Source organism: Pieris napi, chromosome 10 (genome assembly GCF_905475465.1).
Source record: "Pieris napi chromosome 10, ilPieNapi1.2, whole genome shotgun sequence".
In the NCBI taxonomy this organism is placed as follows: domain Eukaryota; kingdom Metazoa; phylum Arthropoda; class Insecta; order Lepidoptera; family Pieridae; genus Pieris; species Pieris napi.
Window position 1 is genome coordinate 4,923,018 of NC_062243.1, and position 23,691 is coordinate 4,946,708.

Genomic DNA, 23,691 nt, shown 5'->3' on the forward strand with positions numbered 1-23,691 from the left:
TCAGTATGGCGGTTCTTCAGGGGTCTTATTACGCAATGAAAAAATAGGAAAATGATCATTAAAAGAATTCAACCATTTGTACCAGGCTAATTTTTGCTCAGTTAATTATGCCCACGCGACTGGGCCGTCGATACCAGCGCTAAGACCATCATTTTTATTTTTTTCATTGCGTAATAAGACCCCTGAAGAACCGCCATACTGGTACAAAAGACCCACTATTTTGTGTCACTATCTCCCGGCCTATATATAAAATCTAAAATTATATTTAAATATTATGTCCACTTTTTGTAAATCGATTTAAGGTTCTCATGTATCAAAGGGCGGATGGAGTCAAATACTGGATTGAAACCGCAAAGAAGACTTACAATATCACAGGTGTCGTCTGCCCTTTTTATGACATCATCCCTTTACGCAGGAAGTTTACAGATTTTGTGCCCTAACGACAACAGTGACCTCTACTTCTATGTATTACATAAATCTGATACAGTATTACGTGTTTTCTGATTAATCCTCGCCATACATTGTGCTGTAGCTTATGTATAAAAGGGGTAAGTATTAATTTTTCATAAATTTGAAAGTGAATCTATTAGCCGCTGAATTGATTTTGACGATTTTCTGTATTCCATTAGTATTAGTATCCGTAAGTATATATAGAGTTTATTGCCAGTTCTTCTCTTCCGTTCTACGCCCTTGAGAACTGACAGTAAGTGTAAAAAAGAAGCATTTAATGTATATTTCTTTATTTACGTTCATAAGTGTAGGTACATTGTGTTACCTACATGAATAAATGATTTTTGACTTTAACTTTGACTATTTCGTCACTCCAAACGATTTTTTTTATAAATCATTAATTTGTGATATATTTTTATAGATTAAATGGAGCAAGTCTAGTAGTTAATTTATAAGCTGTCTTTCTAAATGGTAAGTAACAGTTAGTGGTAAAGTCGTGAGTCAAAGCTAGTAAATTATAATCCGTAACTGCATTGTCGTAAAACGGAATGCGGGCACTTCACAAGAACAAATGAACGAGCATAGATAATGGTAATGCGAGTTAAATCATCCAGGTCAATGTATAATCTACATTAGTTATATACAGGAAGTCGGCCCGGTTGCTTTATATTTCTCTATTTAAAAATGGAAGTTCTGAAACTCGCTGGTTAATCTTAGGATATCGTCAGCCATTTTTTTCTGTATCGACAAGCGAGCTAAATGGTGGTACTAAACTATCTGAGTAATATAATTCATTTTATCAGTTTTGTTTTTGATAAACATAGCGTATATCATAAATTAAGACATTATAAACGTGCTATGTTCGGTATATGTTTGATAGTCAAATGCAAGGTACAAAAATAAAGTTTTTCATACATTTATAACGTGTTTCCTTAATTTTTTACGTAGCGTTTCTTATGTTTAAAAGATATAAGCGCCATATTCTATCGTTAGTTTCGAATAATAATATAGACTATATGAAATTGTTTATTTTTATAGAATTCTGACGACGAACCGGAATGTTAACAAAGAGCTTGTTAAAATTCTTATATTATCTTGAATTCTTTACATGAATGTTTTTCCACGTTTCGAAGAAAATTAATGTTGTGTAATCATTTACTTAAGATAATTTTACATACATTTTTTACATTGACTTATAGTTGTGAATCATTTATTTACGATAACACAATTAAAGTTACACAGTTAAATTTTTTTCATTAAAAAATCAAAAAGTAATTAAATCTAGAATTGTTTTTTTTAAATAGACCGTTTTCGTCTCTTTCTGTCAAATCAGATTTTCGCTGTGATAAAAAGGGACAGATGACTTTACTTACGATGCACTTAGAATAATTTATTTTTGATCAAAGAGGTTTGAATATGGCTTTGTCTACTACAAATATGGTATATATTGGTAATTAAGCCTTCAGAAATAATAATGATAATAAAACTAATTATATACAAAAATGTTCTTACATGCAATTTTATAAAAAAATTTGAAATTTCTTTTAAAAAATGATACATTTTTAATTAAGTGTCAGATTGGAAGGATTAATCCAGAAATTCTGACACCCGGAGCAAAGATAACAGCATTTTTTGCGAGTTCAAATTAAGCGCAGTTTACTTACGGAGCGGTTCCCATGTTTAATCTGCAGCGGAAACATAATTTTTTACTTGACATAATCCCTCATCACTTGTCATGTGAATGACCTTAATGTGCCTGATATTTAGCGAATAGCAACTGTCCTATTTAACAACATTCGAATATTGGCAACTGTCGGATTAAGCACGCCTTAACTGTGCTGACAAAATGTCACAAATATTTATTTGTATAACTAATTCGTATTAATTGACTTTTTGTTCAGATCGAACATGTCAAACTTATAACTGTAAATAAACATGGTCCAAGTAGAGCAACTTAAATAAGGAACATACAACTTTTAATAAACTGTATTCGATATTCAAAATAATACCTGCGCTTGTTGATGACGCGTGATCGATGTCGATGACAGATCTAGATGCAGTAATAAACTTTTCACTTCATTAGGTGATAGTGCGAGCGTGGTTTGCGCCAATTTCGTTTGACACTGCAGTCGCTCACTAGCAGGTGCGTTGTGCGCGCGTGCGACCGCAATCTTTCAATAACAGCTGATTTGACGCGAACAAGATCGCAAATCAGCGATAAAAATAATTAAATTAATACAATTAGATGATATATTGACTGTTCGATAGTGTTGTGTGTGACAGATGAAAATGACTGTCAATCGAATAAGGGTCGTGGTGCTCGGGAGCGCTAGAAGCGGGAAATCTGGTAAGCTTTTAAATTTAAATATCGAATGCTTTATTTTGAATTACCCTTCTCCGGTTTTTTGTGATCCCTCGATCCAGATTAATATAACGACGCTTTGATTTTGATTAGTTTTATTTGTTTGGCCCTTTCGAATACCCGAATCAATTTTTAATGGCTGGAAAGGTACGGCGTCAATCACGGGGTAATTAAATCATTTTGATATTATTCCCATTATTTTAATTAGTGCGTTTGAATGTAAATTGGTCCGTGATTGATTTAAATGTTTTTACTTTTCGATTTATGTTTATCTTTTTTAAACATGAAGTAATTGTTTCAATTAAAATTACATTTGAACATTATTTGTTTGTGTAAAGATTTTTAGCTTACTACTCGTATAATCCTTCAAAACTTAATTTTTGCAAATATGAGTCAAGCAAGAACTGTAAATTCACCATTTTAAAATGCATTTAAATTTTTTAATTTGCAACACATTTATCTGAAGTCAACAGAATTCTAATAATTTTAATATAAGCAATGAGAAAGGATTGGTGTCTTGTAAAATACATTAAGATATGTGCATACGTGAGACCTATGAAGACTTATATTATAATTACGGGAACATATGGAACTTTGTGCATGTGTTTCCGTCTTTTAGCGATCGATAAATGGTTTTTCCGTATACTTTGTGTTGTATCAAATCTTTATCATGGACATGGATGGATTATTGTTTATTTATAATACGATTGGGATTTCTTTAAGTTACTTTTATAATTACTAGGGACTTTAACGTGTTCACATAAGAACCATAGAGTGTGAAAGTAATATACCTGAGTTTGATTTGAGGGTAGTCCCTAAATATGATTCAGGATTTACTATTATTGGGATAGAATTAACAAAATAAACGTAGTGTATCTTCCCCTTCAAGCATATTATCTTTTCCTATAAAGTAAGAAGTAAGTTTTCCCTTAATAACGATTAAGGGAAAATTCTTACTAAAACGCATTAGGTGCGCTTTGTTTGTAGTCTTATCAGTTGCATTGATAACAACTATGTCAATAGGTTGGTGGCCGATTCTGCAAATCGCATCAGCAAATAAGATAGTGTCATGTCGGGACTTTGTTTAAAACATATTTCTATCATTTGCGTCGTAAAATTGTTTATGAATTCGCGCTCACGGAAAATTTTGTTGTTTGGATAAATGATATTGCTGTATCTGGTAATTATCAGTACTGTCTGGCTTATATCGTCGACAACCAATTAATATTATTTATTCTTGTAGTCCAGTTTAAGTTTATGGTTTAATTCCCGGGAAAAAAATATTTCACACGATTGAAAACTGAATTTTCATTAGTCAAATTGCAACTTATGCATAATGAGTGTAACGCGGTTTTATATTAATATGAGAACTCAAATCTAGATGTGTTTGACCTGAAACAAAAGAATTGTTTTAAAGCAAAGTTTTATAAGTTGTAGATACCTAAAGGCCTTCTTATCGTACTAGCTGACCCGACAAACTTCGTACCGCCTATACGTACCGTCAATAAATATCGTGTTTATTAGCTAAACTTAATTTAAGATTATATGAAAGTAATACAATGAATACAAAAGAAATATTAGGTTTAACGCTACAATGTGCTTTGATTTGTTGTAGCTTCATATATTTGGCTTAGTTTATACAAAATACATTTCTAATACTTGGTTATATACATATATAATCAAATCAATCCTTTTTAAAAATCTAAAATACGCCATCATTCGAATAACTTTATTTAAATACGTTCTTTACTTAGAGGGGAGAGTTTACCGTTTCGACGGAATGAACAGTTACGAAACCATAAACAATAAACATGTATTGGATTTTTCCTTTTGGTCTATTTTCGAAAAGCCATGAACATCTAGTTATAAGTGTTCGAATAAACCCTTTGTTTTATATTTTAAGATGAAAAATAAATACATTATAAACTTAATCAAACGTATCATTTTCAATTGTATTAAATTACACAGTTATAATACATGTCGTGCTTTATATAACATTATTATGGATGTAATTAATCACATATAAAGAAGAGTACATAGCTACTTGAGTATATAACATGGAACATGTAGGCTTTCTTATTTTACAAAGTCTTTTACTGTACAATAGGGCGATTTATTTAATGATGCGCAAATCGACTAAAAAGTCTCTTAGAAATCTTTTATTTTTTTGACGTACTGTCAGAGTATGCGGGCTGGAAACCAATGTTTTCAAGAATAAAAGTGGCTGGAACTGAGTTTAAATATCAATTAAACGTATACTAGTTGTTGCAAAACAGCTAAAAACGATTATATAAAACCTTCTTTAGCTTTCAATTAAACCTTAAATTAAACTACCTTAATGTTTACTAGATGGATGACGCTAACAACAGCCCAAAGTTAGCCTGTACCTCAGATTTCTCCTGGGCTTGGCATCATTTAACAAGTAACTGAACTGTCGTTTCCGCCACAGCCAACAAAGAATAATTAATAATATTAAAACACCGAACAGATTTTGATAAATGGTAGCTAAGATACCTTGCAGGTCTGCTCTTTGACAAAAAGGTTTTTGAGCTACGATGCTCAAGATACAGAGATACGTTACGGGCCGTAATTATAAATAAGAAAAGTATTGTGTATATGTAACGAACTAATACCAGGAAACCAAACAAATTAAGTCATGTCACTCGCCGGGCTTCGTTGTCACGGTTGCGTTAGCGTTATATACTAAAGCCGGGTTCAAAGGATTATCCACGGCAATAATGTTAGTTCTCTATTAAGTATATCTAAGATTCCAATATCGGGGATAGATAGTACATATACAAATAAATAGATAGACATGAAGAACTATATGATAAAGAAATAAGTGCAGTGCACTCGCATGCCAATGCCATGTAAGTGTCCATGTGCAGCTTAAATTCAGGTGTGACCAGTACCTGTTTGTTCTACATCTAACAGAATCTAATTTAATCTTTTTTGACAGTTGTAAGCATTGTTAGCATACCAGAACTACGACTTAACATGGTTTTGACATATTGCAACAATGATGTATTATATAAATAATTTCTTTATTAGTAAACATATCAATTAAATATACATTATTTACAATTTTCATATAGTAATAATACAAATAATTAAAAATTTATAAAAAGAAAATTAAAACAAATTTAAAAAGTTTGATCCCTCTGGCAGTGTACCTCTAACGCTGGCAGCATTTACTCGCTGTATTCCGATACTTATTCGTTGAGCGAGGAAAGCACTAGCTCTGGGGTCACCGGTACTATCTACCAGGCGCCAACTTAAATCTTTAATTAGCGCCTGTGCACTTAAACCCCATAGTCCAAGAGTAGTACTTCAAAGGGAACAAAATCGTTTTAATATAATTACATATTTAATTGCTTTGGAAAAGCATGCAATCCTTTTATACTTCTTAATTCAAATTTATGAAATTGACATGCGTGACAATTTACTCTTGCTTAACGATAAAGTGATTTTTTATCTGTGATTTGTTATCAATTTGCAGTCTTCCAATATTGCAATTTTAAAACTGCGTACGTGAGTTACGTAATTATTACGTACATCATTTTAATTAGCTCTGCAATTGTCTATACAATTTTACTTACATTATAAATAAAATAATTTAACTCTAATACTTTAAGCTCTCACGTTAGCTAGCTGATAAGCTCTCTTTTAAGGAATACAAGTGCTAATTAAGTATCAATCAAGTCAGTAATTGAAATAGGTAGTGATTCTAGAGTAGCAACGACGTTTTTGAGGCATCATGTATTCATGTAATACACTATGATATTTATCAATGAGATCACGGTCGATGCAAAATATGAGAGAAACAGATCTGTGGTTTTAACGTAATAATATATACAAACAGAAATATTGTATTAGTGGTTTATAAGTACTATTATTATGATAACTTCACATAAAATAACCGTATATAAGGTCATAAATGTTTGTACTTATTTTTAATCGACTTTAAATTTTGTTAATGCTGAAGTAACTTGTTACCGTAACCATCAGCAAGAATCACTTATTATATAACATTTTTGTGCATTATCACATACAGAAATAACAGTGTTAGCTTAGTGACCAGGTCCACGACACTTCAACCCTATGGCCGTGCTTTAAAACAAACAATACAGTATAGGTGTTTTCAATCTATTTGCGTATTAATACATGGTGCAAAAACCTAGAGGAAATCAGTACAAATATCAACCCAAAATCGACAGCGTGTGTCAGGCCTATGCCTATAAAATGCATGCAAGAAATTTGCGGCCATGGTCAAGGATTTTAGTGCCACAGTCAACTTCAAAGTAATAATGAAATAATCTTGCTTATAGCATGCGTTCTGATTACACCGATACATAGACAAACCTGTCAGTTATTGTACCTATACTTCGTAACATCAAAATGACTGTACGATGACAGTTCACAGATGTAGATTATTTTAATACCCTTACGAATTTTAGGAATTTACAAAAATCATAATCTATATTTATAAAGTACAGAGGCGTTGTTTATTTTCTCTCGACATAGATTGTTGACTCAGGGTTCAGAGGAAGCTATCGCTTCTTACACACTGGGCGTATTATGCACGAGATATTTTTATCATTAGGCTTGGTAGCTATTCCTGTGTTTGACTGCTATCTGTTACCATTAAAAACAAACCAAGTTTTCTAAATATATTGGAGATGATCTCTGATATTGACAGTATTATTTTTAAATTAGAACAAATAATAACAATCAATATTGACCCATTATGTAAAGTATGCGTTTGGGCGAGTACATTTAACAGTTTCAAGAAAAGTCGCTTATATCAAAGCGCTTGGCCTACCATAGCTTTAATATACATATACTAAAGATTAAATAGAACCTATTTAAGGGAAATAAACACCTTTTGAGCAGTCTCTCGCTAACCATTACTGCATGAAAAATACTACTGAAATGGTATTAAAAAAAAAATTAAGTTTAATTTTTATTATAGTGTAATAAACACAGGATCTCTTTGAGAGTGAATACAATAAAGATCGATCCCTAATAATAAAGTTTTGAATTTTAAGTATTAACTTCGTTTGCCTTTGCGTTCATGATGAAGATGATGATTCATGATGAAGGAACTAGCTAGAACAAAAACGTGTCTGCGAGTAATTTCCAGCGATCATTTCTTTCATTTGAGTACTGTGTTCAAATGAATGATTAAGAAACATCACTAGTATTTATCTACATTATTTTTGCAAAATATTCTAAAAAAAATATTGTATAATATGTGTGTTAGAAATTTGTGAAAATATCACCAAAAATGGTTTAACTTGCTAAATTTCTCAAAGTCTCAAAAAAACTTAATGGATTTTAAAGTACCTCACCAAAAAGCACATACAACCTCATTTTCATCACATAAAAACGAGATTCATCAGTCTGCTCGTTAGTCTTCAATAAAAACCCCAGTAAATTATAATACTCAAAATCTGTTCGGTTAAATTTAACCAACCTTTGATTGTATCCGATACGTCAGTATGTAATTTAAGATTTTTAATAACTTCAATCTATGGTAAGGTTTGATTACAGTTATTTAGTCAACTTTACGATTTGCGGTAAAACAATGAATGCTTTGCCATAGTTTTATCATCCTTTTAGCTTTAAAATAATCAATAAAACAGACGCAGATATGTGTCTGCCGATGCTCTATGCGAGGCATAAAACACTCAATTCTCAAAATCTTCATTTGTTTATCACAATGTAATCAATTCGCAAATATTTATTATAATAAAATTAAAAGTGTCGCGACGTTTCGCGTAGTGCTTACAAGGTTGAATTCATAACCTCAAATTAAGAAGTCGTGAGTCAAACTACATAATCTTTATTTAATAAACAGCTACCATTGAAAATAAATCGTCCGGCAATAGAAAGTATAAACAATATGTTGGCGAAAGTTAACATAGGAGAAATTGATTTATCGTGACGGCACTCGGATGTCGTTATACACTCAAACATTAACATAACAATTAAGATATATTAGGTAAGATGATGCGACGTTGTCTATATTGGGTAATATCAATCAGTTTTATTGGTCTACGGGTGTTTGATGGGTATGCAAATTAATATAGATTCTTGTTCGGTTAAAAATTGTTAAGGCCGTTTGGAAGGGTACATGTAATATATGGGTTTTGTGTATGTTTTGTGAATTAGCAGTGGGGCAGATCTTACCGCTCGTTATTATTATTTCATTAATGGAATCCAGTTAGAGCGCTAACCACTAAGCCATAGAGATGTTTTATGTTGTAAAGATTGATAACGTCTTTTATATAATTAAATATAAATTGTTTTAATAAGTGAATCCGATAGTTTTCAGTCTAGATACTAAGCTTCGAGTTGCCATTACGTTAAATATAAAGAACGTAACAACTCCGTAGGTCCAAATGCTTGGCTTAATCAATGCGCTTACCTTTACCGGATTCGATGTCTGAGAAAATATTAAAAAAAAATTTGATGAACAGCGTATTTTCGTACTATTGCCTCCTGCAGGTGCTCAATGCATCGTTTGGTTACGGGACTTTTACATAAACGGCTGGCCATTTGATCACTACAAAGTATAAGAACTGCATGCCATCAATCACGCCCGAAGCCAGATTATGTGATTAGTATTTAACTGGAGAACGCAATCGTTTCGTGTTAGAGCCCACGGGTTTGTTTAGATAATAATGATGGATAATACCCCAACTTTGGGAGAAACAAATCACACAAATAGGCCTATAATTATTTTAATGTGATTTTCTTATCGCAAAAAAGAATGCGAGTGCATGAGAGGAAACCTCACACATAAAGTAACTTCAATTTATCAATATAAAAAAGGAATTAATTTAAAATTTATCTTTTAAAAACATTACCAATAGCGATACAATTCCCTTATACGGCACGGCATATGACAATTTCATTAGGAAATACAGTGTCGGGTTTACGTTGATTTTTGTAATCTATTTATATATGGTTATACTGTAAACGTAGGAATTGTATTATAGCTTTGATATAGAACGGTAAAAAAGACTAGTTCTTATAATTACTAGCATTAAGAATATTGCACTTTAACAAGACAAAAGTAAGATTGATTAAATGATGGCGTAAGATTTCAGTGTGAATTGCAATTTCGATACTTTTATCCGTGATTGATATCAGAACCCAATTCGAATTGCAAATAAATCCACTCCAACCGCACGTTGGAAATAAGTCATGTTTTAATTGCTGCTATTCAAAATTGATACTATGATTTACATGATTGGAAACAAATTAACGGCTATTGTTCGCGGGCTAAACTTAGTTTTGACTCGAACAAATTAGAATTATAATCACGACATGAAACTTGCAGAATGTGTGTTGGTATCATAGATCGAGAACGTTTAAATGCCAGCTGTAATCGTATTTATAGCACGCGTTTAGCCGCATGCCACAGAGCTGAACGAATGAGTCAGTCGGCCAAGCGTCTGCCGGGACACCCGTCTCACTGTTTATTCATGTTATCTGTGACGACCGCAATGATACATTCCGAAATAGCCACTTACGCGCGCAAAATGTACATTAAAACGGAGAAATTCTAGTGTTTTAACGTTATATGTTAACGGGTGATTGATTGAATGATTGCATATAAAAGTTTCACCTTGTTCCAGATAATAGTTTTGATAATGGGCGTTTCTCTAAATTTGTACGGCCCATCATGAATGTGCATTTAGTTATCTAGACATCTAGGTCATATGTTCGATATTGTTTAGATTTTACCTGTCAAAATCCACACCGGCCGGAGAAATTCAAATTAGCATGTCTCTCAGTGCGTTTTGGTGAAAGCTAATGAAGTGTTTTTAATTGAGCAACTGGCAATAAAATTGGTCAGGTTGATTGGTGAGGTAGAAATGTTTTAAATGCTGTATGCTTCTTTAAGATTTGTCTGCAATCGGCACTTTACAAACAGCGATAAATTACTGTAAAGAACTTTTTATTATTCATGAGTAAATATACAATTTCCTATACGTATGAGTGAGTAAATGCGCACATAGACAGAAATTCTATTGGTGCACAGATGGGGATCGAATCTACGACCTCAAATATGAGTATCGAGCACTGAAGCCACTACGCCAGCACTGACCTATATCGGCATTTTAGCTAGCTATAAAATATCTGGTTAGGATTTTATGTATATTAAGATTATATTAGTAGAAGTACTTTTTTGTAGACAGGGGGCTCACCTGATGTCAAAGTGATACCGCCGCCCATGAACACTTTCAATGGCAGAGGGCTCGCGAGTGCGTTTCCGGCCTTTTAGAATGGGTATTCTTTTCTTGAATGCACTAAGTCAAATATGTACAATGATTGCATTCAAGAATTTAATGTTTCGCAATGTACCATCAAAAATAATAATCTTATAAATAATGTAGGGGATACCATAAAATTATCATATATGTTAAGGTGGGAACTGACCAAAGTTACGATGTGTAATGTAGCATTCGCATCGAGCGTGTAACGTATCGAGCATGTTACGCTGTGTATTAAAATCGGCGTAACATGCTCGTCAAACGTCTGTGCTCCGCTTTCGCCGCCAGTGTTCACGAGATGGCCGACAGCGAGGACGCGTTGGTATCTTTGATTCTACTTAATTATTGTTTCTTCCAAATTAAGAAGAAGAAAAATCGTTACTGGAGATCAAACTTATTTAAAAACAGAGGCGTATGTGGTGATTTGTCATTGATAGCAACTTTGAAAAACCAAATGATTACTGGACAGTATAAAAACTTTGTACGCATGTCTCCGATCGATTTTGAAGAACTGTTGAATTTATTTGCTCTGGATGAGCTGGGTTCCACAACACTTCCTCTTTTCTTCCATTTTATAGAAAAATACAGAGATTTTTCTTTGTTCCACTCCATGTTTGATTGATTGATTGATTGACGTGTGATTAATCGCGACGCGCGTGCGCTCGGGACGACTTTTGACAAAGAGCGTACTGACCGAGCCGCGTAACACTCAAAGGATTCGCCAAAAAACCGACTGCCGGGTGGAGCACTCAAAGCGAGCAACGAGCGGCTCGTTGCTCGCTGGTTTCCCCGTAACACGACGTACTGACTGCACGAATGCTCGCTGTGTAACATTACATTACATGTTACATTACATCTCGTAACGTTGGTCAGTTCCCACCTTTAAGAAACGTCACAAAATACGTCAAATAATTTCTCTTACTTAGACTATTCAGAAAAATTTCATTATATAACTGTGGTATGTAAATGTAAAAATTTAATTATGCGTGGTTCGGTTTTGTAGGTCTTTATGGGCGTGTACATAACGTCAGAAAAATATTTGATTTTTTGTCATCTCAGTATGCAGAGTTTTTTCATACATGCAATAATTAGCCTTAAGTGTAGAGTTGAATATCTTGTAACGATACCTTATATAAAGCCTCGTTAATTTCAAAAAGGGGTTCAATAAATTAAATTATAACAGTAAGAAATCAAGAAATTCGCACACATAAATAATGTGTTTGTTGGTTACCTTGAACTGGCGGCTATCGGAGTGAAAGTATTTTATTTAAATGCTCGTTATGTGGGACCGTATTGGTGTAAATAGCAATACCGGTAATGTATCGATAGCATTTTAACGTCCTCTTTGATCTTAATAAAAAGTAGTTCACCTAAGTGATACTTATATTTTCGAAACCCTTACTTATGTAGCAATATTTAATTGACGACTCATTGGTCTAGTGGATAGTACCCCTGACTGCGAAACCATGGGTCCCGGGTTCGATCCCCGGCTGAGACGAACATCGATGTCATGAGCATTTGATGTTGTGCTTAGGTCTTGGGTGTTTAAATATGTATTTATATGTCTATCTATCTATAAAATGTATGTATATCCGTTGCCTAGTACCCATAACACAAGCTTCACCAGCTTAGCATGGGACTAGGTCAATTGGTGTGAATTGTCTTAAAAAAAAAAAAAATTACTGATATAATCTTTATGCTATGATATGACAGCCCTAGCTGGGGCAACTTGTTAAATTGACGCGGTGATGCAGTGGATTTCTACCCACAACCGGGACGGAAGGCGGGGGCGATGAAAGACAGGATAACAGGTTCCCTTAATCCTCTTGGCCTGGGCGGCCTATCTCAAGTCAATAATTAGAGTAGCGTCAATATTTAAAAATATATCTGATTAATATTGATTGATATGGGCGTAATAGTAAAGTCTTCGTTCAGGCCACGACAGAACAATCTTAACTAACGATTTATTTTTTACAATTTCTCTGAGTGGCAATTGAATGTTAGTAGTATTCTTGTGTATGTTAAAATCAAAGATTATATTGAAACTTTAAATGGTAGACACGAAGCATGCATCTTTAAATAACAAGAGGTCATAGATCTATCAAATATCCCCATAAAACATTTGACGAACGGATAAGATAACCATCAGTTATGCACAAACTATTGTTTGGAGTTCAATGCTACTATTAATCACTGCTTATATAAAATAGGTCACACGTTTAGGTCAGGTTTTAATCCATACATAGAATTCGATCTTTTATCTCCTGACAATCAATTGAGTACATCGTAAACTTCGGTACAAATGCAACGAATAGACATGTTTATTTGTTTACAATGAATGTTAGATTATTTTATGTTTCATAGAGATGAACTACAGAGTATTTTTATAAATACAACTAGCTGTCCCCGCGAACTTCGTTTCTCCTTAATGTGATTTTACTTAGCCGACCTTTTTCTCTATATAAACCTCAGAGTTGGTGATAGAGGGTTGAAAATTTAGCGTTGTATGTATTTTTTAATGTTGTATCATAAAAAAATTTAACCTAAAAATGAAAAAAAAAACAAATTTAGGGACTACCCTTAACATTTAGGGGGATGAAAAGTAGATGTTGTCCGATTCTCAGACATACGGAATATGCACACAAAATTTCATGAGAATCGGTCGAGCCGTATCGGAGGAGTTTAACCACAAACACCGCGACACGAGAATTATATATTAGATATTATTTGTTACAAATACATACAGTTGTATTTGCTCTTCACAAGTTTACAATAAATATATACAGGTAACTACTAAGACTAAGGGTGGGTTGTTTCAAACCATTTGCTATCGTTACTTACGTTCGTTAAAATTTGACAGACACGTATGAACTTTAACGTCTGTTAACTTGTTAGCGTTGCTTCATTGTTAAAAAATGAGTTCGTTATTGTTAATGGGGTTGCCTGTTTGCGTAACGCTATTTTGACCTAATGTTTTATGGGAATTTTTTTTAGTAATGACAACATTGATAAAAACAATGTCATTTGATACATTCTGTCAAGTTTGACATCGATGTTTATTGTTTTGTACGAAAGGATAATTTTAAAAAGTGTTTAATTTTAACATAAATAATGGGAACCTTTTCGCCAAAGTAAGTATAAAGCTATTATTTTATTATTATATTGCATGAATTGTATATGCGCAAAGTATATATATTATATTGAAAGATATACATAGTTAGAAGTGTATTTATTTACGTGACTCATTGACTTTCAGAGAACGTTCGGTAAATTTTGGAAAAGAAGAGAAGGACAGAGTTAGAAATTTAATAGAAAAACATAAACACATCTTATTTAATAAAAAGACAGACAGTTCTAACAATTTGCAAAAAAAGAGGGCATGGAGTGCGATTCATGCAGAATTTAATGCCCTTTCAGATAATAAATATGAAAAAGAAATTTTTGAGTTGCGTGTTCAACATCTAAATGAGAAGAGGAAGAACGATGAAATCATTTTTAAACTACAAGAAAAAAAATTACTTACTATTAATTATACTAAAGGGATGTAAGATTGTATGAAAGTGCCATTTCTAATGTAAAATGTATGAAAAGTGGTACTTATTTACCTTTACAATAAAAAATAAACTTACTATAACTTGATCAGAATTACTTGAAACTTAGTATAAAATGCTCTTCAAAATAATTAAACAGTTGTGTGTATCAATGTTATAAAATTAGTGTAAAAAATAATAAAAACTAAAAAAAATTGATTTTTAAGATGAATTAATTCTTATGTGCATAGGCAGGCATAACTATGTAATGTTTTAATTCGGTAATAAAAAGGCATATTATTTATGTCAAACATTTTATTTCTCCACCAAAAGCATGCAATAGCAATATATTATGTTAATCCTTCACCATATTTCACATCCATATCATAAAATAGTTATAATCTGAAAATAAGATAGCTTTAAAATTATAATTTGAGATTTGTTTTCTTTGAAGTTAAAAATAATCTAAATATTAACATACCTTGCAAAATAATAATAATTAAACTATGTATCTCACATATTACTATAAAATTAAATTAAGAGAAAACTAGTTTTCTGTTTGTTGTCAATGAAGTTAACTTTTATCTAAATGAATAAAATCTGTAGGCTGTAATTCAGTTAGTAAAGGCATATTATTTTTGACAAATATTTTATTTCTTTACCAAAGGCATGCAATAAGCAATATAAACATTATAGAATATCTTAGTCCTTCACCATACCACCCATACACCCATGCCATAAAAAGTTATAATCTGAAATATAAGACATCTTTAATATTAAATTTGCAATTTATTTTTTTGAAGTCAAAAATAATCTAAATATTAACATACCTTGCAAAATAATAATAATTAAACTATGTATCTTACATATTACTATAAAATTAAATTAAGAGAAAACTAGTTTTCTGTTTGTTGTCAATGAAGTTAACTTTTATCTAAATGAATAAAATCTGTAGGCTGTAATTCAGTTAGTAAAGGCATATTATTTTTGACAAATATTTTATTTCTTTACCAAAGGCATGCAATAAGCAATATAAACAGTATAGAATATCTTAGTCCTTCACCATACCACCCATACACCCATGCCATAAAAAGTTATAATCTAAAATATAAGACATCTTTAATATTAAATTTGCAATTTATTTTTTTGAAGTCAAAAATAATCGTAATATTAACATACCTTGCAAAATAATTTTTAATCAAACCATCTCTAATATTAAATTCAGAGGAAACAGAGTTTAGGAAGTACGAACTACGAAGTTACAAACCAAAATTTGACGATTACCAATGGTTCAAGCACTGGTTAACGTAAGCGTAACTTTTTAACGAACGTAAGCTGTCATAGATGGTGAATCAACACTTTTTTTGTCTAACGTTCGTTAGCGCCATATTTAACGGTTACGTGTCCGTCAAAATTTGTTGATGCAACCCACCCTAAGACTTCTTTTTTTATTTTATTGATAAAAATCTTGCCAATGCTCGGCACACTGAAACATTGGTAAAACAAACACAAAATACAATTTTTAATGTGACAGGCACTTAAAGGCATACATGACATACATGTAAAGATCATACAAATATCAATCAAAACAATTATTAAACAAAACAAACATGAAAAAAAAACAATATCTAATCAAAAAATTTAAAATTACAAAAAACTTAACAAAAATCGATTTTATAGCGTGAGGGGAGCAACTATGGATATCCAGACCTAGCTCGTTTATCAGAATACTTAATCGGTGATCTTTGACCAAAACGCTCAAAAAACTTACTTGGACTTTTTGCCTTGAAGGGCTTGCTTTATTGCATTTTCCTCATATGTAAAATTGTACTATATAAAACTGTATTGTGTTTATGTTAAGGCTACTAAGAGACCTGCTGTCAAGTTATAAAAAGAAAACCACTCTAATAAGTTAAGACTTATCGGAAACATATAAAACTAACAAATAAACCGAGGTTGTCAATGATAAGGATTAAAGGAAACAAAGCGGCCTGCGCCTGCGCAAGACGTGATCTAATTGAATGGTCCGCTTGAAGAATTTAATAATTATTTTATCTGCTTTTATTGCGACAACCGCACCAATGTGAATTAAATGTGGTTGACGTATTGTTATCAGTATTGAGACACGCTTTCGACTGCGTTTGAGTGGATTAAATATTTTGATACGTGCAATTTCGTGTTTTTAATTGAATGTCTTTTATCGAATTTTTGGTTTGATAATACTTAAGATATCGTACTGGTTTGTCAACGTATGCAGACCAGTTGTAATAAGTAATAAGGTACATTTCGTTTAAAAGTTTAATATTAAATTCGATAGCTCCAGACAGCCAGTGTTGAGAAATTGTCGCTGAGTTTGCTATATTTTTAACTTTGCTAATATTGAAATAAGTCACGTTTCATTAATCATTTTTATTAAGGAATGTTATCCTATGCCTGACACATGCCGATTTTCAAGAGACGAATAGAAAAGAAAGGATATATAGCGAATGAAAAATAAGGAACGCATAATTAAACGGTATGCAATAACGGATTGTTACGATTGCATTTCGATAAAATGTTATTGTTGTATGAATTCTAGGTCTTTGTTTGCTTTCCCACTAATTGCGCCATGTTGTTATAAATTAACTCCAGGATATATTTAGTAACACCTCATAGCTAATTGCAGCTTTCTCTGTCTCTATCGTGAATAATAAATTATAATCGTGGCTTATCAATAGCCGTATTCATTCGATTTTTAATTTATGTTTATTAAATTCATTTTTGTGCATATTAAGAGGCTTCTTATGTTTGTTAATTAATGTATACAAAAATTTTATACGATGGAGATATAGCAGCTTGAAGATGATGGCGATTTCAGACTGAAACAAAATTTGAAATATAGAAGGAAATTTGCATATTTTTTAATTTGTACCATATGTTTATTTATTTATTTGCTTAACGGTATTGCTACAGCTACTTACTAAACAATATTCAAACAATTACACTGTACACAAAAGCCAAAAACGGAATACGCATTTAAACATGCACAAAACACAGTTTCACCTATACAAATACAAAGAATATATGTAATATTTATAATAAATTCTAACTTCTAAGATTCATTGTTAATTATAATATATATTTAATATAAAGGAAGAATATCAAAGTCACTATTAATAAAAAAAAATATTTGCCTTGATGACCTAATAAAAAAAATACCAGTGACTACTACCTTTTTCTTCGAGATGTTCCCGTCGATCGAGGGTTAATATTAAAAACATAAACATAAAGTTAATTGGTGCTCAACCGGGGTTCGACGACTTACGACCTTCATGATAAGGCGCAGAAGCCAAGTAGGCTAACACTGCTCCCACGATAGGTGAAATAATTAATGAAATTTTTTTTTGTTACAGCCGTTGTGGTGCGGTACCTAACTAAGCGATACATTGGAGAATATAGTTCAACTGGCGGTAAGTAAATTTATTTCAACATCTAATAGTTGGTAGTATTAGGCACAATTATTGATTGTTTGCAAACTTTGTTGATATTTTGAACCTCAATCTAATTTTTTTAACCCGGTAACCAAGTAATATCAGATTACAGCATAGGTGTATGTTATTATATTATTATCGCATATGCCATTGATAAAGATTATTTGTGTTAAGAGGGCTAAGACAGGCCCTTATCTGCCAAAGGTTTGGTGCCAATAGTTTATTTGCGATATTGGCAAGTGAAGTGGATAACATCAAGGCTGGCCGCGCGGCGCCGATAGCACTAGGCCGTTGACTTATTAACACTATTATATGATTCGGCAAACTTTACACCAAGTTAATCATCGTTGTGTAAATATTTTAAGTCAATATATTTACGTCATTTCGGATGCGATTTTGCATTCTTTAATGGGATATTATACGATGTATTGAACTTGCGTGGAACTATCAAACCAAATCAAACGCACGACGCGTTTGTTCCCATGCGCAATTAATACTTACTAAGACTGTAAAGAAAAAAAAATGTCAAGCATATCTTAAAAGTCAATATGCATCAGGAACCTTTAAAAAAGATAATTAATACTCAGAATCAGAAATCTCCGGCTGAGAATAATAAATCACAGTGTAGTAATCCCACTCGATTTTATTATAATACTATGGACTAACTTCACGCATTACGCCATTTTTTCGTAACTTTGATCAATGTTGATCATTTCGCGATGTTAATTAAGCCTCAAGGGCGAACGAGAAAATCAAATTCTTTAACCCAGATTTCAATTGGCAAATATTGTTGATAAACATTCAAAATTGGGCTACGAAATCTTAGAAATGATTTTGTTCTAGATTTTCTGTATCAACATCGGGCGACGTTTGACGGTGTTTCATCAGAAGTCGAAGTTTTGGATACGTGTGGATGTGCGGTGAGTTTATTTATTATGAAACAGTTACTTTGTCAATATAGGATGTTAATTTTTCACATCCTCTCAAGGTGAAAAGCTCTTCAAGCCCCTAATGATCTTGGATCTTGGTTCTACCCGATAGCTTTCTTTCAAATTGTGCTTTTTAACTAAAATAATATCTTATTTTGCAACTCGGGTAACATTCCTGTGAGGAAGATGTAAATGTTTCTGCATTAGTTTCATTATTTTAAGTAGTTTTATGATTGCTGTGCCAACTGGCCGGCAAAATTATTAGTTTCTAAAAATCTATAAGTTAGACGGCATGTTCATTATCAACTTACGGGCTTCGAATATAAGAATTTATTGTATGGAATATTGTCTAATACACTTTAATGCGTAAATGTCTCAATGAAGACCCAGGAGCCAGCCACTTTTTGGAATCTCATTGATAATTTTTGATACCAGGTAATAAAGTAAAAATGTAATATTTTTGTGTCAAATAAAGTAATTTTTATTTATTTATTTAAAGTGATCTGTATATTTATAAAGTGACCTTGCATCTAAATAATATATAAGAAATGTCTCAAATCTATGGAGGTTTTTTATTATTTTCTTTTGTTTAGAAAAGGGGATGTCTCGCTGAACACCTAAGATGGGGTGATGCTTTTGCGGTCGTGTATTCGGTTTGTGACCGACGATCATTTCTGGCTGCATCTGAATTATTGGCACTGTTGGAACGAACAAGACTGCCAGGATGCACGGCAGTTACTCTTCTGGGAAATAAGAGAGATTTGGAACATGCAAGGTAAGATATTTCCTTATATAAACTCTTCATCAACGACATAACATCGACACAAAATCAAATCGCTAAATTTTAAAATTTGTGTTATTTAAGTTGAGTATTTAGAATAACGTGAGCGCGTTTTTTATGTAATTATGTAAATATCTATTGGAAGATTGGATTACATAATAAGATAAAAATAAAACTATTTTACTCTAGCGTTTATTATTGGTTGTCAAGATGAAGCACGCGAAACGTCCAAATACTTTTCTGATTCAAAATAGTGAAATACGTTTTGTAACCCGATAAAAGTGTATGTACCTACTTAAGCTCGGTCGTTGTATTACTCACGTAGAAACTAATCATGAACAGCAAATAACCAAGCTCTCCAGCGTATTTGCGCTTTCATGTAGACAGAGCTATCGATTTCAAGTAGCTATAAATATCTCTTCCCCGTACTTATGGTCATAAACAAGTTTATGTCATAATAGTTTATAAGTTATCACATTACTTTTACTTGGTGCGACACGGTGGCGACACTAGTCGCGTAAGAATTGTGCCTGGCGCCAATGCCATTCTTTGGATACCTTAACATCTCTAACACCATACATATGGCTGAGAATTTCCTGTATGTAATACGTAAAATTTTCTGAATACAATTAAATTTGTGCACTGGACGTGGGACGCAGTCCGTTGATTCGCAGGTTTTAAAGTTACTTATTTTAACGTAATTTTTATGAGGTAATATATTTTTTAACTACGTACTTTTAAATAATTTTTGATTCAGTCAAATATGAAACAACATATATGTTTTTTACGTAACATTAAGATATTTAATATCTTAACTGAGGTCAAAAATTGATTTCAATTGTCTATAATTATAATTGTCATATGGACGCAAAATTCTAGACTAAAGCTTAAAAGTCTGCATGTCGCCGCATAGTGTGTTAATTGTTGTTGAATATGTAGAAAGTCTACACTTTTCACGTGTTTGTGTAATTTGCTCTCGTAATTGTAGCACTTTTTACAAAAAAAAAAACAGTTATAATTATTGCGTAATTTATGCGTTTAAATGAGAAAGTGTGTGTCTGCTAACACTGTCTACGGTTTTGAAATACCTAACACATTGTAGACGGATAATTCATAAACAAATATATGCATTCTTTGTCTACTGGGAGACCTATTTTTGTGTTTTTGAAATGACAATAATTAGTGTTGATGATTTAATTATCCAATTAAATTTCCTCACATGCTGTATTATTATTCCCGCCTTTATTTATATATGATTGAAATTACGGATTATGTAAAAAGTTGCGTAACAAAACACGAGACTCACAATACCGATTTTCAAATATCCATTGTTTTTATTTGTTGTACATATGTAATAATAATAAAAACATTATTAATAACCGATATATGATATGTGACAAAATTCATCTATCTGTAGTCCCGACACAAGGGAGTCCCTATGTTGTAAATAGATAACAATTAGCCCGTGGTACCTACATGGTACATGTTTAAAACATTTTTTCAAGAAAAATTAGTCTTAGTTTTCCATCTAATAAAACACAATTCGTAAGAATATAAGTATGCGTAAATGTTGAGTATGTGATGGGTGTGTTTACGTGTATTTGAGAGTTGTTATAAGCGTGCGCTGTGTCTGAATTAGTTTTTGGAACCTCATAGTCATCCCAAAATACGTAGAATCGAAATCCAATTCGGCTAGCGTAATTTTTATGAGTTTATATCTGTATGGCAGAACGCTTTAGAAATATTAAAATGTATTAGTAATTTCATTGTCACTATAAATAGATTTTATTTTTTTATAGGGCTGTCAAAACTGAAGAAGGCCAGGAGTTATCTCTTCGTTTCCGATGTCAGTTTTACGAAGTGTCGGCAGCCGAATCGTCAGCTGGTGCGGCCCTTGCCTTCCAAGCGTTGCTTCGTGAGGCACGTTCAATCGCTTTATTGCTACCAACCCCAAGACGAAAACTTGCTGCCTATTCTGTTTCTAAGGTATGTTATTAAGATATGCTATGTTATTAAGGTGGCGTAAAAAAGGCGGGAGTTCAGGCGACTCTAAATCGAATTTTTCGCGAATGCAACTGAATGAACATATATTCAGAGTTTGATATATTTGGCAGTGGTCTGATCAATTTAAAAATCACCTATCAGGTACCTACACCGCATTAGGTAATCATTAAGTTATGGTTGTTTCTTCTCTTTATTTTAAGTGAAATGTTTTTGTATGTATTTTATTTATTTATTTATATTATCACTCCTTAGAAGGGGGAGGTAGACGGATCTCTAACTGCTACGGACCTGACATATATCTCTTTCATGACATTCACCAAGCCTGCTCGTCGATTATGTACAACCGTTTAATTTCACGCTTCTCTAATACCTCCTGGATTTGGTGCAAGAGGTTCTTGTACATACCAGGGATACGGTTGTAGCGCCACAAAGAGGTTTCTTTAGTTCTGCGCCTTAGATTTCTGAATCTGTTTCATAAAGTCCATTGGTGCACAGGATCGAACCTACGACCTCAGGGATGAGAGTCGCACGCTGAAGCCTCTAGGCCAACACTGCTCTGCATATCATTATTACTTATGCTATAACGCAACGCTTATCATATACTCTCATTTCCACGGCATTTATTCTTCGTTCATTCTTTCTCTGCCACACCCAACATTATATCTCGATCGAATTTTAGGTTCACCGAAATTGTGGTATAATTAAAAAATTAGATTGTAATTAACACTAGAATATGTATTAGATCATATGGTGTGCTTTATTAAACAACGATATTATTATATGAGTTTAGACTGACAACTATCTCTATCTCTAGTGTTCGTACTTACTAAAGGAGCTTTATGGTACACGTTGGACAGAATTTTTTGGAGGTTTTGAATATATTTCGTTGTTACTAATTAATAATTCTTATTTCACAGGTAATCGGCACAATTCTGGGGCTGAGCAACAAGAGTGTGAGAAAGAAACGTCCATCACTTAGTATATGATCTAGCTGTTCAAAAGGCTGGTTTTTGTTTACTCCAAGAAGGAGTTTGTATGCTCTGTGGGCTAAAAGCCTAGAGATCTTTCAGATAAAGCTTTGATATCCGGCTGAGGCGGATGAAGTAAAGATGGAAAGTGTTAATTGATGCAGGGTTTATTGATAACGTTCGAAATTCGAATTTTGTTCCACATAAATGTGGATATTAATTGTTAAGTAATAACTATTATCATTAAAGTTCGTAAAGATGTGTTTAATCATTAATTTGTAGGTTATATTATTTTTTTGTAATAACTACCCATTACACGAATATAATGTATTTATCTGTTTATACTTTGCAGATTTTTTGTGCAGCATAAACACAAATAGGTACTAAGATTATGTTTTTAAAAGATAATTTTGTTTCATATAAATATAGCATCGCCCACCTTTGTATAAATAAGACTGCTTAAATGATTAGAAGTGGACCATTTGGATACATATTATGCCTCTAAATATACATATACCTTTTGTACTGTACCTATATGTATTTAATAAAACATGTTTGTTGAAAAAAACATTTTTTATTTGTCTATTTATTAACTACTTCAGTTCCGGCTTCACACGGTTAGATATTTATTTAAATATGTAATAGTTAGACATATGGTATCAGGGTCTTTTCTGTAGATACTGATGTCTTCTACAAAACTATAGAATCTTGTTCTATTGTCAATTGTTTCCACAGCCTAAGCAATAAGGGAGTTTTAATGGGATTTTTTCAACATTGGATTACATTATCGAAGTTTTCATACAGATCCCATAATTTATGAAAATATTCTATAACCTATGATTTCAAATCGATCCAGTAATTTTGGAGCCTATTCAAATGCCTGACAACAAACAAATATTTCCTCTTCATAAT

At 32.5% G+C, this 23,691-nt stretch overlaps 1 protein-coding gene and 1 long non-coding RNA gene across 2 annotated transcripts; both read left to right on the forward strand.

The window, feature by feature from the left end:
* The first annotated feature begins 2,561 nt into the window (after window positions 1-2,561).
* LOC125053267 (ras-related and estrogen-regulated growth inhibitor-like protein) lies at window positions 2,562-23,352 on the forward strand. The gene is made up of 6 exons (XM_047654556.1): window positions 2,562-2,797; window positions 18,020-18,076; window positions 18,941-19,017; window positions 19,620-19,801; window positions 21,607-21,793; window positions 22,729-23,352. Exons 1-6 carry the CDS (start codon window positions 2,734-2,736, stop codon window positions 22,795-22,797), a joined length of 636 nt encoding a protein of 211 aa, XP_047510512.1. The 5' UTR covers window positions 2,562-2,733; the 3' UTR covers window positions 22,798-23,352.
* LOC125053268 lies at window positions 13,899-14,930 on the forward strand. Its single transcript, XR_007117553.1, has 2 exons — window positions 13,899-14,228; window positions 14,354-14,930. It is a non-coding gene; the product is annotated as an uncharacterized LOC125053268 (long non-coding RNA).
* Window positions 23,353-23,691: the final 339 nt, after the last annotated feature.